The sequence below is a fragment of the Molothrus ater genome, chromosome 1 (genome assembly GCF_012460135.2).
Source record: "Molothrus ater isolate BHLD 08-10-18 breed brown headed cowbird chromosome 1, BPBGC_Mater_1.1, whole genome shotgun sequence".
Lineage (NCBI taxonomy): Eukaryota > Metazoa > Chordata > Aves > Passeriformes > Icteridae > Molothrus > Molothrus ater.
This window is the reverse complement of record NC_050478.2, coordinates 98779757-98805919: the sequence shown is the minus strand read 5'-3', so window position 1 is coordinate 98805919 and position 26163 is coordinate 98779757. Positions and strand designations below refer to the sequence as shown.

Sequence of the window (26163 nt, the reverse complement as noted above, 5' to 3'; positions counted from 1 at the left end):
CTGGCCCTCAAAGAAGTTACAGAAAGTTTTGCAATTATCTTATAAATTTGTTTCACTCACAAGGTAGAACTATCTTAATGACTTAAGTCATTGCACAATATTCACTAGTGAGACACTGCAAATAGTGTTTTGAGAAAGCTAAAAAATTAACCATGAGCTATGGTCTGTCATCAAAAGTGATGGTTGTATACAAATGGCAAAGGTATTTTCATTTTATACTTACTGAAAGTTTTAAGCAGAACAGTTTTGTGTCAACATCACTGAATAATAAAATTTCCAAATAACTTTTGCCTGTATAGGAGCTGGATTTTGAAGCCAAGACAAGCTATACCTTGAGGATAGAAGCAGCCAATATGCATGTTGACCCTCGTTTCCTGAGTCTGGGGCCCTTCAGTGATATGACAACAGTGAAGATAATTGTAGAGGACGTTGATGAGCCACCTGTGTTTACCTCCCGTCTGTACTCCATGGTGGTGTCTGAAGCAGCAAAGGTTGGCACAATCATTGGAACTGTAGCAGCCCATGATCCTGATGCCTCAAATAGTCCTGTCAGGTAATTCCAAGAGTTCTTAATTATTTATTCAGCCTTTGCATTGAAGTTGTTCATCTTGTGGTGGGAGGGGCTTTGGTTACACTGGAAGTCATTAATAAGCTTTATTCCCTTGCAGAGGGAGATTCAGATGTTCTATGTGTTTGCATAACTTTTATAACCTGAACTACAGAATCTCTGGAAAAGAAAAAAAGTTGAAATCTCTGTGAAACAAAGAGAAGATGTCGCTTCAGAATCCCAAAGGGAAGAAATCACCTAAAAATATCGCTCATATTTATTACTCTCTAAGCTTAGGAAGAGCCTATTATTATCTATAGCAAGTTATGTTCTCTTAAATCAACCAGGATCAAAAATTATATCTATATTATACATGTATGCTTGAATAATGATTCATAGTCTGCGTGCACTAGGAATCAGAATGTAATAGGACATAAATTGGAAACATTCGTAAGAACTTTTTACATGAGAAAAGTGGACAGGATGAGATGCATCCTGTCTAGTCAGGATGGTTAGAGGTTTCTGGTTTTGTAAATATTGCTGCAGCCAAATATCTTCCATTTGAATGGGAAGAGGCATGATCACTGGAAATTCATAAACTGTCAAGGCCCTCTTCCTTTGTTGTCAGTGTCTGAAAAACCGGCAAGTCTTCCAAAATATAATATACAAGATCATTGAGAAACCATAGGAGAACACAAATTCTCAATCTTATGTTTGCCTGTATCTAAGGTCAGAGCTCAAGAGCAAAGACTCACCACCTTAATTACAACAATAATGAGCTACTTGTTATTTTTCTTATGCAGAGTAGTAATATTCATTTTCAAAGGAGCATGCAAAGGATCTAGAGAGTAATGGTTATAACTTAGAAACTCTGTGAATTTAAACACCTGCAGGGGGAGGAACTCATACACAATTAAAAGTTAGTGCTGTTTCATTTGTTTTTATTGCTCACTTAGGGCATACATAGGAAAGATCTTTGTGGGTATTTGTTTTCATAATGTTAAGTCTTTCCTTTCATGCATTGAAAATGAACTTGGAAATCAAGTGAAATTTCTAAAGCAGAGATCTTTTGCAAAAGTAAAGCATATGTTTCACTCCTAGAGGTGATGCAAGTGTTCTATCTCCTTCATTACATATTTGCAACTTATTCAAAATAGCTGATTCCTATCATGTATAAATAAGTCCTATATGAATGTTTGGCATGGATTTACTTGTGAAATTTATCTTTGCTGTGTCAGTATTTTCTGGCACTAATGTTAGCAACTGGTGTATAATATCTGGTTACCAGAATCATTTAGAATAGGCTTAAACACAGTTCCATTAATGCAGGCCATGCTCAGAATGCTTAGACTCCTTTGTAAACATAAAGATGAGTTTATTGGCCTTGATCTGGTTAATTTTTACAATTCCAGCATAAAAAATAATAATATCGCCCTCTAATATCTTGAAGATTCTTTCTGCTTCAAAGTTTCTTAGAATCTGAGGAAGAGCAAAAAAGAAAAATAGGATTTATCTGTATGCTTGTGCACCTGCTATGGACATGGTCAAAGGTACTGAAAGATAATAAAATTTAAAGCTGTTCTACATATGCTCTGATACATCAGAGACAGATTCACCTAAAAGTGGAATGTGCTAAGGAGGATTAAGGCATAAAACTTTTCATGATCTGTTTAAGGAGTTTAAATTATTAATCTATAAATAAGTATTCCAACTTCCAAACATTGGATTATATTTATACTGATTAAAATCTAGATTTGTTACAACTCAGAAAATGTTGAAATTACAAGATCAGACACAGAACCTTGACAATACCAAGGACTAGGAAAAATAATAAATGTTTTGAAAATAAGAGGTTATCTCATAAGGACCAGAGAACTATTGATGTTTGAACTAGCTTAAATAAAGGATTTAAAACCCCTGCAGCTCAAAGATTTTCAAGTACTATGGCTGTGAGGAATTAAAGGATTAAATATATTTAAAATATTTTTTTTAGAATTTGAGTATGGATACAATGTTTATAAATAAGGGAAACTGCTTCCTATGCATAGAATTATTTTTATCCTTCTTTCATAAGGAGATCATCCAATTTATATAACTTGTTTGCTTTTCCACCCCCTTCCCTCTCTCCCTCATTGTCTCCCTCCTTTACTGCTTTCTTCCTTTTTGTCTTTCTCACCTCTCCATCTCCTCCTTCTCCTTCTCTTTCTCCTTTGACTCTTCAAGTTGCATAATAATAGTCTTAATAACTGGGAAATCTAAGGATTTCTAAGGGAAATCTGGCAGGAGATTGAATCTCAGCTGTGAGGCCTGCCAAGATTGACTACATAGCAGAGGTGACAGGTATAGTCTCATGGGGAAACTTGCCAGCCTCAAAGCAGCTGTAGAACACTGCTGACCAAATAAACAACAGTGCTGGCAAGAAATAAAGTGAAAAATAGCCTACAGTTAAGACAAAATGAAAGAAGAAAAGAGAAAGTGAAAGAGGGAAAGCAGTAATCCACAAAAACTGCTATTACTGTTGTCGTTCCAACTCGTTATTCTCTCTCTCACTGTGATATAATAAAGGTAAACAATTCTAATTATGTAACAAGGCTCTACACTTAGATTATACAGTTAGGAGACAAACATAAAAACACAGTAATGCAGTAAAGAAGATGTATATTGCAACATAGAAAAAAACATAGTTTCATAAGATCATTTTGTCTAGGAAGTCACATTTTTAACTGTCTTGCAAATTTCTTTCTTTCCATGTTCTTCAAAGAATTTGTTTAATATTATATCAATAATCTAATATATCATCAGTGTGTCAGTAATTGCAATGATCACACTTGATCCGATTCAGACGTTTTAATTCATCCTGAGTGTAGGGAGGTGCTCTGGAGTGTCGCAGACATGACCACAGTCACACTGGAGTACATACTCGACCTAAATGAGAGTGCAAGAATCTGACCCAATTATAAATCTAATGTCAAAAATACTCCAGTTGTAAATCTAAATCTGCCTGATGAGCAGTCCCTTACTCTCAAAAGGGATATAAGAAAATCAACCACAGGTGTTTCGACCTTTTCTCTTATGCTATTTTCAGTTTGCTAAGGAGCTCCTAAGGAGCTCCCCTTCCTAAAACAAATTGGGATGCGTTAAGCCAAAGAGTTCAGGGCATGAGCCTGTGTTTGTTTAATGACAGTAAAGCACTGTGAACTGACAGTGATGACATGCAATCCGTTGACCCTAGGCTGAATCATCTCCCCTTTTTCACTCTTCCCCTGCAGCTCTGGGTGACTCAGGGAGTCTTGTGCTGGTGATAGAAAGCTCTGCACTCAGACTGCGAGCCCCATGGGATCAGTGCCCAGCTGGTACAGCCTTGTAGCAAATTCCAACTCCCCTGCTCCTTAGCTGGCTCTCAGGAGGATGCTATTTGATTAATTTCTGAATTTGTTTGACAGCATAGAGGAAGAAAAAAAAGACAGACGAATACCTATAACCTCGCTTAGGACGACACTCTGGGAGTGTAGCCTGCCATTTTCAGCACAAGTTACTGTGTAATTCTCTCACCTTTGCAAGTGGCTTTGCTTCTCTCAGTGCCCCAGGGAAACTGGACTGAGCAATGCTCAAACTAAGGCAACAGTGGAAGTGCTTTCCCTTTAATAAGAAATCAGTGAAATATTTTTACAAGCAGTAAATGAGCATAAATGAAAAGTTTCTTTCATCCTTTACCTAGGTATTCGATAGATCGAAACACAGATCTGGAGAGGTATTTCAATATTGATGCCAACAGTGGAGTCATTACAACTGCCAAATCTTTGGACAGGGAAACTAATGCTGTTCATAATATCACAGTTTTGGCCATGGAAAGTCGTAAGTATCCATAGAAAGATTTTTATCAATAGTTTGTGTGTAAAGCTTCAGGCTTGGTTTTGGTGAGCTTCACTCAAAGAAATTCTGGCAGCTGCAAACTGTGGCAGATAAATATAACATATTGCTTGATTCAAAAGAAAGCTATATGATAAAAGTATAAAAATACAACAGTTCAGATGTTTGCTCTTTCATTTGCTTCACACCTTGTATATTCTTTTATCTTCTGAAAGACAAATACAAAGGAAGATGAAATATGCTAAGTCAGCAGTCTCACACTAACTGTCATTACAGGAAAGGTGATATGGAAGATAGAGAAGAATGGTTACCCCATCTCCATGAGGGCACTCACAGTTGATTGCTGTTGGTCAACCACAGCATTCTTAAAAGCTGTAAAGAAAAGGGGATGTGAATGCTAATGTGGATTCATTTTCCTGACTCTAAGATACTGCTATAGAAGTTATTTTGTATTTGGTATCTTTTTCTGGTGTAAGATAAAAAGTGTTAAAAAAATGTAGGGTTTCAAATCGCTACAAGAATTCTTCTAATGCAGGCTCAAACATAAACTTGTTCTCCTTTGAATACATTTTGTAAAGTGCTTTTATATTTAAAGAATTTATATCTTCAAATTTCATCTTTATTGCTACTCTGTTGGGCTGTGATAATAAAAGTTATCAGTTCTCTGGCTTGCTATTGTAAAATTCATCGCTTCTTAATTTCAGTGAGCTTAATTTAACATTCAACCTGAAAGTTAAGCTTTATTGTGTAGTGTCTCTATGAATCTATCTTCTATTATCATGAGTAATATTTTAGCCTAAAAACATAAAACACAAAATTTTTCCTGGGTGGTAGCAAAACTGATGAGGTAGACAAGGGGCATACCTGAAACAAATGAGGGTCTAGGAGCAGAAGTAAAAACTTGTATTGCTTTAATTTATATTTATTTCTGCTTGGTTTTCAATAAGCTTAGCTCAGCAGAGGAAACATTTGGTCTCAAAAAGGCTTGCTTCTCTGGCATTTCACATATGAAATAAATAAAAAAAACCCAAAAAACCCCACCTTGTGATTAACATTTGGATACTTAAAATATTTATTAAAATGTGGCTGCAATACACTCTAAAAAATAAATACATGTTTGAAGTTTTGTAAAGTTTTTCATTTTGTCCTGCTGTAACATTAATATCATCATTTTTGGTGAAAAAGGATTATAACAACTCTTTTCCCTGCTCTGAAAGAGAAGCAAAATAATTATTGGACTCACTGATGTCCCTATGCTTAGTCCAAAATACAATTACCATTTAAAGTATGACACTGGACAATGAACATACTCAGTTTAGCTGGAGATGTGTACCAGTTTAGGATGTGATTCATAGTTAAGGCGTTCAACATGTGAATGACAGTATTGAAATACTTAGTTGTGTGTGCACTTTAAATATTTTGGGATTTGCTTCAGAATGCAGCCCTCTCTTCTTTTCTCTTACACATAGCTGATAAAATTCTGGTTTTGACTTCTCAATAGACTGATCCATCTAAAGTTCAGAAAAAAAAAAGTTTAACCTATAATAATCATGCTATTCTCCATATGAATAGTGATGGTCTGGCTAGCTTGGTGATGATTTTACATCATCTTGCTTTTATCCTTCCATGTGATTTGATTCAATGCTGTGATTATTGAGTAAGATTTCCAGTTTATCCTGAGAGTAAAATCTTAGATTAATTGAAGCAGATGGAGTACGTAAATGTTGGTCCAGAAGATCAAGACAAGAGCTTCCTTTGTATTTGAGGGAGGGAATATAATTGATTTGACATGCATATCCAAAAGAAGAATGCAAATAAAAAAGATAATGACCTTCAGAATAACTTGCAAGGATCTCCTTTTAATTGTTTTATTGGACTTTTTCCTGTAGAGAATCCAGCGCAGATTGGGAGAGGCTATGTAGCCATCACAATCCTTGACATCAATGACAATGCCCCTGAGTTTGCCATGGAGTATGAGACAACTGTCTGTGAAAATGCTCAGCCTGGTCAGGTATGTCTTGATAGGTTTTTTGTTTATTTTTACCAAATAATCAGCCATTCCTTATGAAAGCCTTCCAGCTTTAAGAAAAATCCTCTTATAACAGTAAGAATGAGGCTCTGATAAACACTACACGCAAAGAGTAGGAAAGATCCAGGTATAAAAAGTATTGGTTGAAAGTCATGTTAAAATCTCTGGCTTTCTTACTTGTATAACTGATACATTTTACTTAACTCACCCAAATTTGAATAATCCTGGGAACGCATGCTTTCTCCTAATTTTTGTGGGAAGTTGGAAGCAGTAACACAAAGGTCATTCAGAGATTAAATGTCCACCATTCTGAAAATGTGTACACACTTTTAATCCCCCTAGGAAGTATGGACACAGTTTCACAATGGGAATATATTCTTATTTTTTATTCCCATATTTTCAACTACACAAATATCTTCCAAGTAGTCCTAGACTTCACTAAATCTATCACTAGTTCTTTGTCCTTCGTGACCCTCATATTTGGCCTTTTTCCTCTCTGCTTTGGAAGACCTCACAAAATGCATGTACTTTCTCAGTCTCTCCTTCCACTTCCAGAAAACTTGTAGATGTTGCACCTGCAATGATCCTGCATATTTCCAGGAAGACTTTGTGCTTTTATTCCTTCTCCCAGTGCTTTTATTCCTTCTCCCAGTGTATTGTCCTTCCTGTGGTAGATGTTTATTGCACATTTCAAAATCACCTCATTATTTAAATTCTGACAAGAACCCACTATGATTATTAGCTTGTGTTCATGAGAAACATAGACTATGCATGCTCTCATTGTTGTACCTTTCTGTTTTCCCTGTGCTCTGATCAGAACAAGACCAGAGAACTGGAGTTTCCAATTTTTGTGGTTTTTAACTAGTGACAATTTCTTTAGAGGTAGATTTTGACAGAATTTTAGAAAATGAATTTAAGAACTATTAGTAATGAAATTTGAGAAAACAATAATAATATAATGTACCTTTCTGTTTTCCATTATATTAAAAAAAACCAAGGACATGAATTCGAATGGTCAGAAACATCACGGTTTCCTTGTGAAGGTTTACAACATTGATTACAGCCACTGATAATTACACTAAGAGCCATCCAGAAGACACACTTCTTCCACTGCTATGTAGTTTATTACTCCAAGCTCTGGCAAATGACAGGACCTAACTTTCTCCCAGAGCCTGCAGATCATTGCTTTGGCCAATAAATTTGGTACAGGTAAAGAGTTGAGTCACACATTAACAGTCTCTACATGCTAGGAGATTAGAAAACCAAAATCCAAGATGATTAGAACTTGAGGGAGGGTTGATATTTTGGTAGGTCATGGAGGGGTTATGTAATGTACATGTACATATGTGTCAATGAAACCCTGATGTATCTCAAAACAGGTGATCCAAAAAATTAGTGCAATTGATAAGGATGACCCACCAAATGGCCATCAGTTCTACTTCAGTTTAACAGCAGAGGCAGCAAATAACCACAATTTTACATTGCAGGACAACAAAGGTAAGAAAACTTTGATTTGGTAAATATTCATCAATAGCACCTTCCGTTTTCAATGCAGCATGCTTTCTATGACGTACATAAACTTCTCTTTTGATAAAGACATAAACTACAATCAGCCTGCCAAATAATTTTATCTGTAGACTATTTGTCAAAGGAATTAAGCTGTTGCTTGAATCATTTAAAGCCTTGAGCCAAGCAAAGCAGCATCAAATCTTTAAATCTTTACCTTTTTTTTCTATCACTCAGTCTTCACATTTTTGCATGTATTTATGGGTTTTTATCTAAATTATATTTTACCTTGGGGCAGCGACTGAAAAATGTCCAGGAATTCATGTCTTATTAATATAACTCAGGGCATAAAAAATGAGTGCACAATAGATGGAGATGTTTTGGGATTTGTGGAGGTTTTGTTTGGTTTTTAGAAAGAACACATCTTTTCATAACTAAGTATGTCCCCTCTTGAAGAATGCTTTTGATAATGAAAGCTGCCTATAATATTTGCACAGACTTCTTATGACTGTTTCCTCAAAGACTCACACTGACATCCCATTTCTGTTAGTTGAAATATCTGAGAACACACTCTAATTACTGCCCTCATTAGTTGCACTGCACAGTACAGCAGCTGGGCACGTGTCAGGCTGTTTAGCTATTAGCTGTAGCAAACAGAACTAAATAGACAGGGTATTGCTCTTGCACTGCTCTTTTATGGATCAGTACTTAGCCAGAGCTACAAAGTCATCCTATTAGTAAAACAAGAAAAACAAACATATGGACACTGAAGGACACTGTTTGTACAGGCAGACTTTGAATAATATTCATTAAGTATAATGTGTGACCCAATAAAGTTCTTTCATGCAGATCTTCCTTGCCTTACCTTACATGTAGTTAATGAAATGCTTAATTTTCTTCATATGAACAGCTTGCAGTTTAAAACTGAAGATTCTAACAGTAACTCAATCAAAATAATAAAAGTGCATTAGAATAGGACTGTTCAGAAATCTGACATAATGAAAACTGTAAAGTAGTTACTGAAGAGACCCTCTTCCCTAAGAACTTATAACTTAATAAAAGTAATACCAGACTTTTGTAATGCCTGTAAAATCAGTGGAGGTACAAGACACAGCAGTAGCTGCCTCATTCAACATTGGTTAATTTTATGCATCTCTCATCTGATGTTATATCAAGAGGTGTTTGCATATTTTGCCGGATAGATCATAATAGATGACACAGTAAGATAACTTTGCTGACTACCAACATGTCTGTCTATAGATAGATAGATAGATAGATCGATCGATCGATCGATCGATCGATCAACTGAATGAACATTTCTATACATGCTGGGAGATGTAACTCCCAACCTCTCAGGAGCTCTCAATCTGCCCTGTACACAGTGAGTTTTGAGATATCTTCTCGAACACATGGGCTTTTTAATCACACAACTCAGACCACTGTCAATCTATACATTTTAAACTGATTATAATAGCTAACTTGAATCTCAGAAGAGTCTGAGAACAACAGCATTTCTTTGTTGCATGCCCAATTACCTTGTTTGTGCATGGATGGGAATTTTTTTGCATTCAAAAAATATTTCATTAATCTTCAGAACCTATTCTCCCATCAAAATGGTCATTGCTTCCAATTATATTTTATCTGTAGCTGTAAATATTTAAAATAGATGTTTCTAAATACCTGGAAACATGTATTTAGATACCTAATCTGATAACTGAAGGGCAATTTTTTTTCTTTTTACATTTATCTCACCTTCACCTATCTATCTAGATTGTGAAAATGTGAGCTTAGATTAAAAAAAATGGACTCTGCTTTTTTGAAATATATTTTGTTGAAAATATATTGTTGCTGTTGTTGTTTAGTTGTGTGTGATTTCTCAGTTGATCTTACCTCTGCAGCTTCAAAAGTATCTGACTGGGAAAGGTAAACTTATTGAAATAATTTTATTGTTTTTATAAAGTCTTTAAGTAGAAGGCTATAGTATTTATAAGCTTGTGTTTCAGAAAAGTCACATATTTTATAATTTGTCTTTTTATTCCTTTATCTAGATAATACTGCGACAGTATTAACCAAAAGAAATGGGTTTCGAAGACAGGAACAGTCTGTTTTCTACTTGCCAATATTCATAGTGGACAGTGGATCACCTTCACTTAGTAGCACTAATACTCTCACCATCAGGGTCTGTGATTGTGATGCAGATGGTATTGCTCAGACATGCAATGCAGAAGCATATATCTTGCCTGCAGGACTTAGCACTGGAGCCCTGATAGCAATATTGGCCTGTGTCTTGACACTGCTAGGTATGTCTTCTTTCTCTTACCCTTCTTTTCCATTCAGTGCATCATGGCAAAAGATACATGCATATAAGCTTCAACATTCCCCTCCACCCTGATTTCTGTGAACAGGCACAGATAGTATTCAAGAAAGAACAGTGTTTTGTATCATTAGCACAAAAAAACCCTTTAGATTGGGATTATCAATTTAGATTATTTGTTTCTAAATCAAATTGCCTCTGGACAGATATAAGAAATTACAGTAAAAGAAAAAAAGTTTGACATGCATCAAATGTAATATTTAAGAAATAGACAGTGCAGTTTATGGAAGCATCTGGTTTAGCATACTCACCATTAACTGATATCAGTGTGTCCCTTTTCCACAGGCATAATTGCTTTTAAACATTTACTGATTTGCAGAGAACAAAAGATATTCAGAAAATAAAACAGATGAAATTTACTCATGAGAATCATAATTAATTGGCATCATTTGCAGAGTGATCTTTTGTTACTTCTGCAAATGGCAGCACAGCTGGATTTTATGTTGAGCAGTGAAACTGCAAATAGATAAAAGGCAGTGGAAAAGAGGGAAATAGTGTCAACATCCTAGTTTGCCTAGCATTTCTCATGTAATACCTAGTCATTAAGCAGTAAATGGGAAAATAAAGGGTCAAATCAAGAAATAAAGATGAAGAATAAGGTGAGCAAAAGTGAAGTTTTGGGTTCTGTCTGGAAATTCTTATGTTAACAGGGTACCCCGTTCAGCACATAAGAATTTTCATCAGTGTTGCTATCAATTAAGAGATTTTTCTATTCCCTGTCTGTACATACCAGTCTAAGGAAAGGGAGAAGACCACAGTCTTCTTAGGTTGGTATAATCACAGTGGTGTTTTATTTTCCACTGTTATCAAAGTAATTTGCATAGGTCAAATCAAGAGACTTGTGTCCAAACTTCTGTCCGTGGCAGTATTTCTACCATGTACAGATGTCTTCTTTCACACTCTGATTCATGTCTCTGAAACCATTAGAAGGAAATGTTCCTTCTGCTAAAATGTTTCTAAAGGACTCCAAAATGAAAAACCTGTTGCATACTTTTTTTACAGAGTAATAAAAATCCCTACCTCTGCAACCAACTTACTCAGTAGCTATATATATATATATATATATATATATATATATATATATATATAGGAGGTGGCATTTCTAAAGTTTTCCATCTACGTGACATAAAAAATCTAACACCATAAGACTTTATTCTCACTCAACACATGGTTAGGCCTAGGTTTAAGAAATGGAAGGGAATTATTGCCAGAATGCCAGAAGTTTTAATGAACATTTTTAAATACCATTTTTCTAGTAGCATTTCTAGCCAATTTATGTACACAAATGAACTTTATTTGGACATGAAGCTAAATGTTAGAGTTCAAAAAGATATAAAAATATTCTCTTATATCAACTGGCATTAGTATCAGTGAAAAAACACCCTCTTTAAACTTCAAGTCCGATATACTTAGGAATAAAAGTCCTGTAACCATAGCAATTAATTTGATCCAAAAAGTAAATCTCACCATTTTTGTTATACATGAAAAGCTAGTTTCTGAAGATTACACAGGAAACTGCTTTAGGTACCATGCAGCTTGGTCTGGTCATACACTTTTCTTAAATAGAAGCAGTAGGATTTCAAGAAGACCATTGAGTGGAGACAAAGCATGTTGGCACCAAATAACTTGCTTATTCTACTCGGTACACCAGGGGTCAAATACAACAAATAAACCAACAAATGAGCTTTTTTTCCAATTATTCTGAACAAGGGTTTGGTAGAAAAAGCTTGCATATTACCACCACATCACTGATTTTATTTGTCAAAGACTTTGGTTTTCCAAAGTCATCTGTCTGAAGGCATCAACATTGTTTATCCAAAAAGACGTTTGTATGTGCCACCATCACTTCCAGTCTAAACTGTTGCTTTTGAGTACAGTTCATAGCTGCAGGAGCAGGTTAGGCTGTGTTTGTATGACAACCCTGGCATTGAGAACTGCATTTGGGTACTGTATCTTGTTTTAGCTGCATGCCAGTGTCCATAAAGAAGAGGTACCTAAGCATCCCTGATGCCCAATGAAACCCAGCTGCTCGTCTGGTCCCAGAGACTTTCTTCTTCTCTCATTTGCTCCTAGAATATTTTTTCTGGGACCAGCTGCATGGTGGTATTGCTAGGAATTTACTTTTGCCCTTTGAATTAATTCCTGAGAAAAATGCTGAAGATCTACTAGTATAGCATAAAAAACAGGCTTCAGCTGCTGGCAAATGGTTCCAGGACTGGAACAAGGGATGCACATTTTGTGTAAGATTTTATCAGTGAAAAGAGGATACAGTCTACTGGATCAATATATTTTCCTAACCCAAGATTAACACGCAGTACAAATCCAGTCACATTAATCAATGTCATCCCAATATGGGTGCCAGTTGTAAAGCAGAGAAAGCATGAAATTTGCATCAATGGAATGAATACATGCATTCTGGCACCAGGGTCCTAAGTTCTCAACCAGGTCTTACTTTCTTATAGTATGATATACTTTTTGATCTTGCCCCATACCTCCCTATGGCTGATATATAACCATTTATCTTTACCAGGACCTGGACTGTCTCAGTGGGATTTCTTAGTGTTACTACTTTTACTTTAGCAAGTAATCCATTTTAGATAAGCCCAATGTTTTCAGTGACTCTAAGAAGGAAGAAAGTACATTATTAAATTACACTCTTTTTACAATAATTGCATATAACACGGTATAGACTATTATTTCAAACTAAAATATTTTTTAAAAGCTAAAAACATTTAAAAACAAAATCTTTATCTTCATACTCACTGATGGAGTTTAAATTTTAAATTTTATTCCACAAGAAAATTCCAGCATTTTTTTAATTACTCTAAACAGCTTTCCAATTATGCAGTAAGGCTAAGTTTTGCAGAAAGAAAAAAAAATAAAAAAGCATAAAAAGCATACAAAAAGGTAGTTTGATTCATTTTGGAATACACATAATTTTGAGGCAAGCAAGTAGAATTATTTTTAACTTTTTCTGAAAATTATACGGTAATTTAATTCAAGGCAATTTGTTTTTCAGTTAGCATCTTCCAGAAACAACTGCTTTTGTAACAACTGTTTAGCATAAAATGTTTAAATAAAATCACACAAACAGAATAATACCTTTAGATAACCTAATTACATTTGAGAAGTTAAGTATTTTCTTTGTATGGAAAGCTATATTGTCACAATACCTTTTCATAATTATTGTCTTTTATACTTCTGAATGTAATCTATTAGTGTCACCTATTTTCTTAAGAAGACTGAAGAAAGCTTCCTATTGGTGTGGCACTAGAGTTTACAAGGATAATACATTAATAAAATTTGAAACTACAGCTTTGAATAATTTTTTTATGGTTGAAAGACATCAAATTTGTTATCATTATCAAAATACCCCAATTAAATCACAACACATAAATGTGATTTGTAAACAAGAAGCAGTTCTAGTGATAAGAATCCTATTCTCTTAATAGGTACAACATGTACAGAATGTGACTATGTAATATGTGTAGGGTTTGGCCTTGCAGTTTTAAAAGTGATAAATGTGTAACTAGGGGAAAACATTCAACTAGGGGTACTCAAAGCAACACTTCCAGAAAGTGGTTTAATATGAAATGCAGCAGCTGTTTTCTGAAAGTTAGGGAGTTGATTAGGGTCACTCAGTATGGGCATTTAAAGGTCACAGTCACTTTGCAAATATCAGTCCAAACTGATTAAACAGCAGGTATAGGCGAAGTTTGTTAAGTGGGAATTAAATTCAAGTTTCCTGAGTCTTGGCCTCTGTAATCCCCAAACCTTATCTGACTGTACTGGCAACTCCAAGGTTTAACTAAATAGGTTATTAGTGTGCTGCTTAGATGGCTGGGGATCTCCAATCATCAGCTTTATGAATCATGACACACCTAAGGCATAAACCAGCGTGCAGATCTGCTCGCAGCTGATGTGGCTTATTGCTATAGTAAATTCCTGGCTTAGGGGTGTAGTGTATACAAATCATGGTAATGCTTGTGATTTAGCTCTGTGCCTTTCTGTATAGCTCTGCATGTAGTCTTCTCCCTCAGGGCCTCTCTGACTTTTATGGCTTCCTTACAATTATGCTGCAGTTGCCTTGAGTACAAAAGGAAAAATTAATACTAAACCAGAGAAATATGTTTGGGTGAACTAAACCTGACTTATTACCAGGTCATACCAAAATGAAAATTTCATGGTAATTCCAGAAAGCACACTGAAAAGAAAAAATCCACTCTTGCATTTGAAGGTGTTTTTTTTTAAAGACTGGTTTGGGTGTATTGAAACTACAAACATTTAATGTATACTAGACACAAGGATAAAACTGTGTATTACCACAGCTATTATAAAGACAAACATTTTTTTTTTTGCTTGCCTACTCTACCTATTAAAGGAAATCAATATTTCTAAAAATTTAGGTAAATCAGAAGAATTAAAAGGTTAGTTTAAATCAGTCTTTGTTAATTTTGGTTATTAGGACTTTATAATTAGCAGCTTAAAATATCAATTGATTTGTTTATTTGTTACATCACATACAAAATCTGTACTGTCATTTCATCTCCTTAGTATGAGCTGGATGTATCTGTATGGAGCTAATCTAGTGCCCTCATTTGTGCCTGAAGGTTTTCCACTGTATTATTTCTTTTCTAAAAATCATGAAATTAGGTTTTTAGAAGTTCAGACAGTCCCTAATTACTGACTTAATGTCTGTTTTTCTCATAAATGTAGGAAATAAAAGCCCACCATTACTTAATGAGAAATGAAAAAAAGTTTGAAACCATTTGGATTTTATTTAAATAGCAGTGAAAATTGTTTAGGGCTTGTATTCACTTCTGCAGCTCCTGCAATGCAGCTAAAGCTTTGTTCATTTAGAGGTTAAACTTTATTGTTCATGGCTGCTGGAAAGGTTAGAAATTAATAATCTTATAAAGTTATCTAAATGCTAAAATATTTAACCTTTAGAAAGACTCCATATTTTTCTTGGCTTCAAGCAAGTGTGAGAGATAGAAGGAACACTATATAAAACATTCACTGTATCTTGATTTTTATTGTACCTTTAGGCAGACCTTCCTACTAAGTTTCTTATTTTGCACTTATTAGCATGTCTTTAACTTTCAACATGAAGTATTTTAAGAGGGACAGTAGAGTAAAAATGCATTTATTGAGTAAAGTAAATTATTAGCTGCTTACTTATATGACAATAAAATGTGAGAGTAAATGTTAAAAACAGTAATTAAAGAGTTATGTCAATAGAAATCTTGTTTGAAATATCTAATTGTGCTGTCAGCAAGGTAATTTCACTTTAAAATATCTTTTACAATAAGGGAAAACATTAAGAGTGGAGTGCAATTGTATCTAATGACAATTTTATGTTCTCTGCCGTATAATTTACAGCTTATTATACAAATATCAGAATGTTTTGAAATTTCACAAATGTCACTTTAAAGGTCAACATTTCATATTATTAAACTGCTTATGTAAATATTGTTTGGAGGAAAATCCCCCAAACTAGTGGCTTCTGAATTCAATACATAAAGGATGAATCAGGTAGATGCCAGGGGCAAAAAATGTGAAAGGGTGATGTTGATTATGTAGTAATATAGTCATGAGATATCTATTAGTAGATGGATTATTGGATATGCGTTTGGTAGCTACTGAGAAAAGAGGAAAGAATTGTTGCCTAATATATTTGTCAAAAATTTTAGAGGAAAAAATATATAGTTGCAGCTTTATTTTTAGACATGTGTGGCTCCAATGGGAAATAAAAATAGTGCAGAAAAGCATCTCTGGCTTTAGCCAATTCAATTAGTACCATAACATCTGTAGACATATACAGCTTTCTTGCACGTACAATTTACTGGTTTATTCTAGCCAAGTGATCCTAATATTGAGTAATTCCTCACAATGACTTAATTGATACTGATTTTAAGATCACTCCATGAAAAGGCTTTCAAGAATATTAGTCCCGCATCATGCAATTTGTGGAGGCCACTTTTGAGACTACCTAGCGAACCTCAAGCTTAATTTATCTCTATCACCTTTTAGCTTTTGCTTTTCCATATGTTTCTACAGCATTTAATTGGCATTGTAAGTAAAGATTGAAAATGTTATGGATGCATATAACAACATAATCTTAACATTAAAAATAATCATAAAATCAGAAGAGATTAATTAAATGTGGAATGACACTTTTCAACGTACGGTTATTTTTTCAATCATAGTGATGCCTGTGATTTCCTACGAGTGTCATTAACTCAGCAAATGTTATCCAGATGCTACAGTATAGTATTAATTATTTTCTAGGAGGATGATTCACACTCCATCATGTCCCACAGATGGATGCAATATTCACAGTATTTGTTCCATATTTTGTGTGTCACCAGTGATGTTTCTCTACCAAAACTCTATTAGAACAAGAGGAGACTTGAGCTAGTTTCTTTCAGTGCTTTTGGCTGCCACTACAGTTTAGTATTAGCTTTCAAGCTGAAAGAAACTTTAAGGGTTAAAATTGAATAACCAATTACATTTGTAGTTCAGGTACATCCAGTAAACTGTAGCCATAGCAGTTTTCATTAGATGTAAGGCATAAATCTCAAGTGCAGCACTTTTCAGGAAAGTGACATCTTATATAGAAGTGGTTTTATTCCATGAACTAACACAGTCTTATTTTATACATTGCTTAAAAATTCGATGTTCTCCAACATAAAATTTTTAAAGTTTATTTTTATTTGGCACATATTGATCATACACTTTAATGCCATCACTTTCCAAACTATGTTTTGTAAATTATATTCCGTCAACTTATGAATGTGCTTTTATCACTTGGGCATTTAAGAGTTCAGGAAAAGTTTTTTGGTTTTTTTAAAAATTATTATGATTTCTTGGCTGTGAGATTTTCAGTCAGACTGAACTGAAATTTATGCTTAGCAGACAATATAGGATATTAGAATTAGAAATGAGACGGTAATCCTGAATGATTTGGAAAATAGACTCTTAGGGTCTAAAAAGCTTATAGTTTAAAAGCTATTTCATAATCTGCTAGGTTTCACATCTAACTGCACAAATTTCTTGCATCTAACTGTATAAATTCCTTGGGTCTTTGTCATATAAATTAATGGGTGCTTCCAACATTAGGAAAAATATGAGAAAACTTCGGCGCTGCTAAAACTCTAGCTTTTCTTTGTTCCAGTTCTTGTCTTGCTGATTGTCACCATGAGGCGACGGAAAAAAGAGCCCCTCATTTTTGATGAAGAGAGAGATATCAGAGAAAACATTGTCAGGTATGATGATGAGGGTGGTGGAGAAGAAGACACAGAGGCTTTTGATATGGCTGCCTTGAGGAACCTCAACATCATGCGAGACACCAAGACCAGAAGGGACGTGACACCTGAGATTCAGTTCTTGAGCAGACCGACTTTTAAAAGTATCCCAGATAATGTCATTTTTAGGGAATTTATCTGGGAAAGACTAAAAGAAGCTGACGTGGACCCCTGCGCGCCGCCCTACGACTCCCTGCAGACATACGCATTTGAAGGGAACGGCTCAGTGGCGGAGTCGCTCAGTTCTTTAGATTCCATCAGCTCAAACTCTGACCAGAACTACGATTACCTCAGTGACTGGGGCCCTCGTTTTAAAAGGCTTGCAGATATGTATGGAACTGGACCAGAATGCTTATACTCCTAGCCTTGGAACCTTTCTCTGAAAATGCACTGAAGAATATTAAAACAGAAAACTCAACCTAACAGACTGAGGAAAGTTGTAAATATTTTCCCATTTTTTAAATTTTAGGTTGTTTTTTGGTTTTTTTTGTTTTGTTTTGTTTTTGCCTTGGTGGAACATATCTTCATTAGACTTGTACTAGGGACTGCACTGACCACACAGAATATGAGCATTTGGTGGCATTTTTGATAAAATGAAATGCTCAGACACGTTCAAATAGATAGCAACCCTCATATACCTGCAGAGGCAACTCACTTTCAAGAGTATGTTACACAGTCACCTCAGTGAGCTGGCATCTGTAGATGCCTTCACAGTATTGGTATATTGAGAATACAGAGTCCCTGTTTTAAGAATAAATATATTTTCAAATATATAACTCAATTCAATATTACAGTACTTGTAGTTACACAGGCAAGGTTTTTTTAGCAAATTTTCTTTACTCTGTGCATACAGCTTATTAGAACAAAAGCAGAAGGACTGATGAAAACAAACAAAAGCCCAGAAAATATTTTTGTGTTTCTTCTGAGCTATTTAATCAGAAATTTCTGTAATTTTCTGGGTAGTTTTCAAGAAATTATTGTTTGTACTAAGAAATTCCACAGTGTGTCGTCAACTTACAAAGTAGCTTAAAATTCACATAAAACTATAAATATGGAGGTGTAGTCCTATGGATGGGAAGTTTTGTGATGCCCATGTAGGTATAGAAAAGGTGTTGCTGTCTATTTGCTATTTTTTATTCTCTCTTCTGATTTGTACAGGAGAACTTATCCTTTTTTATCATTGTTTGACATAAAGTGTTATATTTATTTTGGAACTCCAATCTCCACTAAATTCAGGTCCATTTTACTGCCTCATGGTTTTAGACTTGTCAGAACATGCTGATTTTTCTCCAGTCTCAGATAAATGTAGGAAATGAAGCATGGAAGTGGAAACATTACAGTAAACAAGGCCAACCACCATTCATCCCACAGAAAGGAGAGCAGCTCCAAGGATGTGCAGTTGTTCTTCTGAGTCATTACAAAGTCTGAGACATTTAAAGAAGATATTTGTACATTGAATTTTTTGAAAGAAGACTGCAGAGGTAGTTGGGATTGTCTTAATGCAAGATTTAATTTTCAAGGTTAAACATGCTATATGCTTCAAAGACTGTAAACACCTCACTCTTCTTCTTCCCTTCTCTTTTGCTGCTGATGAATCACAGTAAAAGATTTTTCTATTTCTTTCTTATGTTAAACAATGTAACACTATTAACTTCAGAGGTCATCTTTAGATCCTGCTGCACATAAGTATTATTTCCCCAAGGTGTTAACTCACTACACTTAATTTCTATGCTGGTTCAGGAGTGCCAAAACAGAAGGACAACTATTATTGGTTAATATACTGTATGATTTTGAAGTAGGATTTCTTAGAATAAGACAACTTTTTTATGATTCTGACAATATTTATACTTCATCTTTCATGATTTATTACTAGATAATAAGACATATATTCAAGTTAAATAATGAGTTTAGGTATTATTTCAGATTTTTTTTTGTTTTAGATAAAATGTAGATGAGTTCCTGAATTAGAATCTGTTCCTGCAAATTTTTTGCTTGTACCTAACTGGAAATGACTTGACCTGCCTGCAATTACTGAAGGGTACACTGAATTGTTTACAGAACTGTGTTTGTGAACAGAAGGTGCTCCACAGAGGATGATGCTCACTCTAAAAGTACTTCTTTCTGAGAGAAGGATCCTTGTACTGAAATCCTAACGTATGAGCAATGTGAGGCTGGGGGATGGGAAATTATCATTAAGGCTCTTTAATTTTTGCAGCCCAGCATTATCAATTAATTATGTGAAAGTGGCCTTCAACTCCAAAAGAAAAGAAAAATAATTTTAATCATCTACAACATACTTAATTTGAGTTACATGTTAATAGACAATCATTGTTTCATAATTCAGTAGATTTGCTTCTAGTTGTATGAAATATATATATATAGGCATATATATATATATATATGACAGATTTTGTAATGGAACTGAAAGATATCGTCCATGACTTTTAGTCATACATGTAAGATTTTCAATAAAAGTATTAAAAAATAGGGAAAAAAAGAACCATGTGTACACAGTTTAATGAGAGCAAGATATGCTGCAGAATATAAGCAGATATTAAATCAGAGAGGTTCTGAAAGAACAGTTTTCATTAATCTCCTTGTTCTTTGTGGGAAGATACTTCATGCATCTGGATTAAGATGTCAGAAATGCTGATTTTAGCACATAACATTCACAGGAGATTTAAATGCGGTTTAGAGTAAACAGCCCAATTTCCTTGGTTTTCTACCTTCTGTATCTATAAAAAACCCAAAAACCTCCACTATTAGGAAACTATGTTAGGGTGGGGTTTCTTTTACGTGCTTTCTACAGAAAAAAATATGCTTTTTTCTGATACCATAAAAGCTCTGCACATACATGTTTTCTGTTGCACAGTTCTAATTTAATTAAGATTGCTGTTGCATTCTACATGCTTCCCTGCTGATTGTATTGTTGCAGTTAGAAAGGAAGGTGGAAATCCCCTATATTTGGTGACAGATATTACTATAGCATACACATAAGGGTGTGTATAATATGCATGCTATATAATGCTCACCAAAGCTTACCACAACTACAGGTTTTTACAGTTTGTAATCTGATTCAAATTCTTTTGTTGAGTCTTACTTATGGTGCATAGCTGAATGGCATAAAGTATATTCTACTGACAAAATACCATAAAATGTAAAAAACATTTTCTCTGTCTGGGAAAGATGATGAAGTTATTTGGGCAAATTAATTAGAACAGGCCTTTAAAAATACTTCCAATCATATTTATTTATTTAACTTTCTGAAGAGCTTCAGTATCTAACTAGAAGCCACAAATCCTAGGTAAAAAATAGGTCAAACATTGCAGTCTCTCTCATCTTTCAGTGGAATAACATGTCTTTCCTTCTGCCATATGCCAATGGAATAAGCTTATTTTAGATTGAGATTTCCAAGAATCTTGAAAAGTGCACAGTTTTAAGAATGCTACTAAAATACTCCTGCATAAAATTAACCTGTTTGAAGAAGACTTAAGGGGAAGACTTCTTACTCTGTTTTGACCGTGTGAAATCTACTGAATTCAACAGACTCAAACAATGGACATTCTGACTAACATTCCCTATTCAAAAGAATAAACTTAGCATACTTACTCTAGGTTATACTCCCACGAAGACATAGCACGGGCCTTCCTAAGCCTCCTAGTTCTGATGTCTGCTTAATATAATCACTGCCGGACTCATGAACTTTGATGTTACCAACTGAAATTTATCCTACTCAAAGAATTAAGGGAGAAAAAAAACCCCCAAAAAAACAAAACAAGTTCCTTTTTACTCTTTTATTTGTTGTTTTGAAAGGGAGAGGAAGGATTCATCACAATGTCCTTTTTCAGTTAAGGTCTTTTCTAAATTTTTTTTTCCTCTTTACACTTCAGGTGTTAGCAATAATTAAGAAAAAAAATTCCTATCTTTTTTTATTTTTTTTATTTTGGATGAAAGCATGTTATGAAATATAAAATTGCAGCATCTTATTTTTATGGACAAATACTCTTGTATGATATAAAGAAAAGTCATAGTTTGTCATTCTGAAAAGGAAATAAATATAAATAAAGCATACAATTATATTGACTTTTAAAATCCTTAAAGAGTTGAAAAGTGAACACAATTACCTATATCAAATCTAGTATTAAATTCTTGGTTGCAGTCCATCATGTGACTGATTTTAATTTTTTTAATACAGTTTTTTTTTTGTCTACTTTAGAATTTATAGAGTAATACTGCTTTGGGGCATCATTGTCTTCACTTCATTAGTGGTAGAGTGGGTCAAGTATATTTTTACTGGTCTGTGACTCTAAAAAGGAATTGCTAAAGATAGAAATGTCACTTTATTTGACAGAAATGGGAAAGTCTACAAGAGCTCTAAAAATTGCTTTTTTAATTATGCCATCCTTGTCTAACAGATCGACATTTAAATTTTTCAGATGCATCCTAAGATGTATTTTCACCCCAGAATGATTCCTTCCACAACAAAAATTATTCTTCAGTTCATTTTTAATGCAGCTAAAATGCATTTTATTGTTCACTGATTTTTTAAAATAGGTTTCTTCCTTAATTTGTGTTCTTTGAACTAGGAGGATCTCAGTACACAATATCATCTATTTTCAACATGAAGGGAATGAAAAAAAAAAATCTACATAACATAGGCTCTACTTTGTTACTATAATTTACCTTTTCTCAGAAAAGAAAGAAAAAATATTTCCCAATGGTACATAAAATCCATGAAACCTTAGACCATACAATTGCCTACAAAGATATATCAGTTGAAAAAACTTGACTTTCCTCATCGTTATATGATACGAGATTGTAATGGAATCTTTATGTGAAGCCTTATATATCTGATCAAACACAATGAAAGAAGAAATCAACATAAGAATTTTCTGGAAATCAGAAGAAGATCTCATTTGAAGCCACAGTGGTGTGTTGCAAACACTCCTCATATGTGAACACATATTTTCTAAAATTATGTGTATGTTTAAACATTCCACTCCCAAACCATTTATTTTAAAATACTTTTTTAATCAGAGAGTATCTGGAAAAAAGTAATCTTATTCTCAAAAACTTTATTTATGCCCATCAATAACTGAGAAAGAAAAATATAATTTTAGATTCAGGCAAAACTTTTAATATTGACCTCACGATGAAAGCAAATTGGTGTCATATTTTGACCCAAAGTAGTTTAAATGGTGCTAGAATAGTTGCAAGTACAGTGATTTCTGTAAATTTTTTTAAAAGATGGTATCAGATTGAAATTCCTATTCCTAGAAATAATGTGAGGTTTAAATGGAGTTTAATATTGGATGATGAACTAAGTCATAAAGCTGTTGTGATGGATGCTGAATCACTACTAGGGGAAAAATCTAGGATTTTACTTTCTTCTATTCACCGGTATCTCAGTCAAAGTCAGAATTTCAGTTTCCACCAAAGCAAAATCACGTCAAATCTAAGTTGAACACAGCAGGTAATTAGATGTTGTCTCTTCCTCATAAAGGCTAAAAGACATTTACCTTATTCTACTCAAATATTCTTTTCTGATTTTGTCTTGACTGCCTAGGTCATTCTACTTGAGACCTGTGGAGTTGTTGTGGTTTGGGGGTTTTGGGGGGTGAGGTTTGTTTGTTTATGTTTTGTTAATGTTAAAATTGGTATTCTTGCTGAAATGCTTATGTTTGAATGAGCTGACCTTTTTCATCAAATTTTTTGGGTTTGTTTGTCTTTGGTCAAAACCATACTGGCCATGTATATCCTGACTTTTCTTCTATTTTGACTCCAAGCCCACCTTCTTCTGTACTGTTAATAGCAAAAAAAAAGTCCTGAGGTGTTCCCTCTCTTTGATGTGAAGAAGCTATGAAGAAAAATATTAACAGAGGATCAACAGACTGCAGTGAAACTAATCTGTAATTTTCTTGAAACATAAACTCACAAATTCCATAGTTAAGCTGCCATTAGCACCATTCAAATAATGACATGGATCTAATCTTAAAACCTTAAAATATTCTGGCACTACTATCAGCAATTTTTACACATTTAATGAAATCATATTTTAGAATTGTCAAGGTTTGTTACCTGTAAATCAGTTTCATCATAGTTATTTATATCATGATCTTGATGCACAGAAAAGAAGGAAAAATTGCAAAGTAAAACAGCCCAAAATACCCCTATGTGCACTGACATTCAATGCAGTGTTTGAATTACTGCTGTGCCTTTGTATTCCTCATACACTCACAGCTTTTCCTCTCTTTGAGACTAACTACTAATAAATTAAGAGAGTGTGATATCGAGCCAGATATTCAAGCCACATTAGACCATTTGAGTTTGACAAGAATATTCAGTCTGAATTTTAATGTTCTTCTATTTCCTTAATGATCAGAACATCCTTTATTATTGTCATCAGGCTGTTGAAATTTTATGGAGAAAGAAGTGTTTACTGATTCACCTACGAAATGCTAGGCAAAGTCTGGATCATGTTGAAGTACTTGGCAGATCTCCCTATGGCTTTCAAGAGGTGTCAAGATTTGTCCATTGTTAGGGGAGGCAGATTAATGATCACTTACATCATCAGGATAAAAGATTGTTGCTTTGAGTTGGATACCTTTTCTTTTTACATAATCTCTTCTACTAACCTTCCCATTTTGGAAGGCACAATGTCAGAATGGTAATGCAATTAATTAATAGGATGTTTTTAATGGCATAAGCTAATTAGTTACTATCAGCATAGTACAAATAACCTTGCTGTACTGAATAGTACCCTTACTCATAAAGGTAATTTCTCTGCACATGATAAACACAGACAGTGTTAGGAAAGGTTTAAATTTGATGAGGTACCAATAGTAAAATATTGCCTGGAGAACAAAACCAAACCAAAGCAAAACACAAGCAACAGTTTCTCATTAAAATAAATAACACACAGAATTTTCAGGCTATCAAAATTAAGTTATCATATTTTCCTCAGACTGTGGGACCATCTGTAGCCTTACTGTACCTTCAGTGACTGCAGGTACAATCCAAATTAACCCTAATCTTGTTTGGATATATTTTGTTTTGCTGATACTTCAGATTTTGCTAAATCATAGAAAAAGGCTGTAGCAAAAAAAAAGTGACAGAGAGGTTAAAAGTATCAAGCTTTTTTTGGTGTTTGTAATGTTTCATAGATGATGTAATGATGTGAAAAATAATGTTTTACCAGTTGCTACTGGAATACAATTTCCTTTCAGGTAATAATATTTCCATCCTATGGAACACTGTTTTCCAATAGTCTGCAATGCTTGACCTGGCCTCATCTTCTTATTCAAATATTTTAAAAAAGAGTTATTAAGAGGAGAGATTAAACACATAAGTGACAAGCTTAATAAAAAATTTTCAATTGGTCAAGACATTAAGTTTTCCTGTTCTAGGTGTGAGGAACACATGAATAAAGCTCTCACAGGACATACAACATATTGATGCAGCTATTGATTCTGTCTGGATATTTGTTCATGTTTCTTCCCATTCCATTTTTAGTAGTTTGTGACTTGATTTATCTTTCAGCGGAAGTTAGTATGTGATAACAAAATAAAACATCATGAAAAAATTATATTTAATAGCAGCTGATCATGAAAAATAGGTTAATATATTATGTATGACTTTTTTTTTTCTGTAGCTTAGCAGAGTCCCAATATACTTTATTGGTACTCAGAGATTAATGTCGACCAACTTGCCTCACGTGCAAAGCACTCCCACAAAGGAATTTTAATTCAAATAGCTACTATAAAATGTGGAGTTATTTAAATATTCAGAAGCCAGTGTTCCTTGGAAATAAACAGAGGTAACCATCAATCCATACTCCTTGTGTTTCTGGGAACAGGTAGATATATGCAGAAAAGCTAGAAAGGATAAACTCTTCAAATATAACACCTGTAGTGAATATGGGTGAAAATCCAATTGACTACAACTAAAAGCAAGATAGAAACTCAGGAGGCATCTGTCAATGGCAATCATTCTAATCAGTCTAATTTAGCCAGTTAGGGTCATCTGTATTAAGAGTTGTCTTACTTTAGTTTGGGCTTTGTTTACTACAAAAACCACAACATCAGAAACTGAAAAGATTTATGTTGTCTTCTGGTCTATTTTGCATTCATGAAGAGGTAAAGCAAATACAGTCCAAAACTGTGGCTGACTGGCAGTCTGCAAGTTCAGCCTCACCTACAAGACAGATAAAACTGATAGTATGGGAAGGCCATGCTGAATGAAAGGGAAGATTTCCTCAAATCCTTTGTGCTTGATTTATGTGTCAGGAGCAGACCTCAGGAGCGCCAAGATCCTTGTGCCCAACAATTTGTCAGTATCCCATTATGGGGGCTCCACTGAGCAGTTCACTGGAATGGCCAGCAGTTCAACTGACTCTTTCAAGGACACACACCAACAGCATAGGAGAGACCCCCTCCCAGGTCCCTGCAGTCCAGAGTGTTACCCACGGCCAGCGACTGCCAGCACCCTTAAAGGACTCACATGGACAATTTATAGAACAATGTAATTAATT

The 26163-nt window shown here is 34.4% G+C and overlaps 1 protein-coding gene across 2 annotated transcripts in view; it reads left to right on the top strand.

Moving 5' to 3' along the window:
- The window catches only part of LOC118700776 (cadherin-7), an 88547-nt gene extending 63087 nt beyond the window's left edge, over positions 1 to 25460 (top strand). For both annotated transcript variants that reach the window (XM_036405366.1, XM_054514864.1), the window contains 6 exons: positions 300 to 553; positions 4266 to 4402; positions 6307 to 6428; positions 7826 to 7943; positions 10001 to 10252; positions 17504 to 25460. In XM_036405366.1, coding sequence (XP_036261259.1) covers positions 300 to 553; positions 4266 to 4402; positions 6307 to 6428; positions 7826 to 7943; positions 10001 to 10252; positions 17504 to 17997 — 1377 coding nt within the window. In that variant the 3' untranslated portion in view covers positions 17998 to 25460. The remainder of the gene's footprint in view (positions 1 to 299; positions 554 to 4265; positions 4403 to 6306; positions 6429 to 7825; positions 7944 to 10000; positions 10253 to 17503) is intronic.
- Positions 25461 to 26163: the final 703 nt, after the last annotated feature.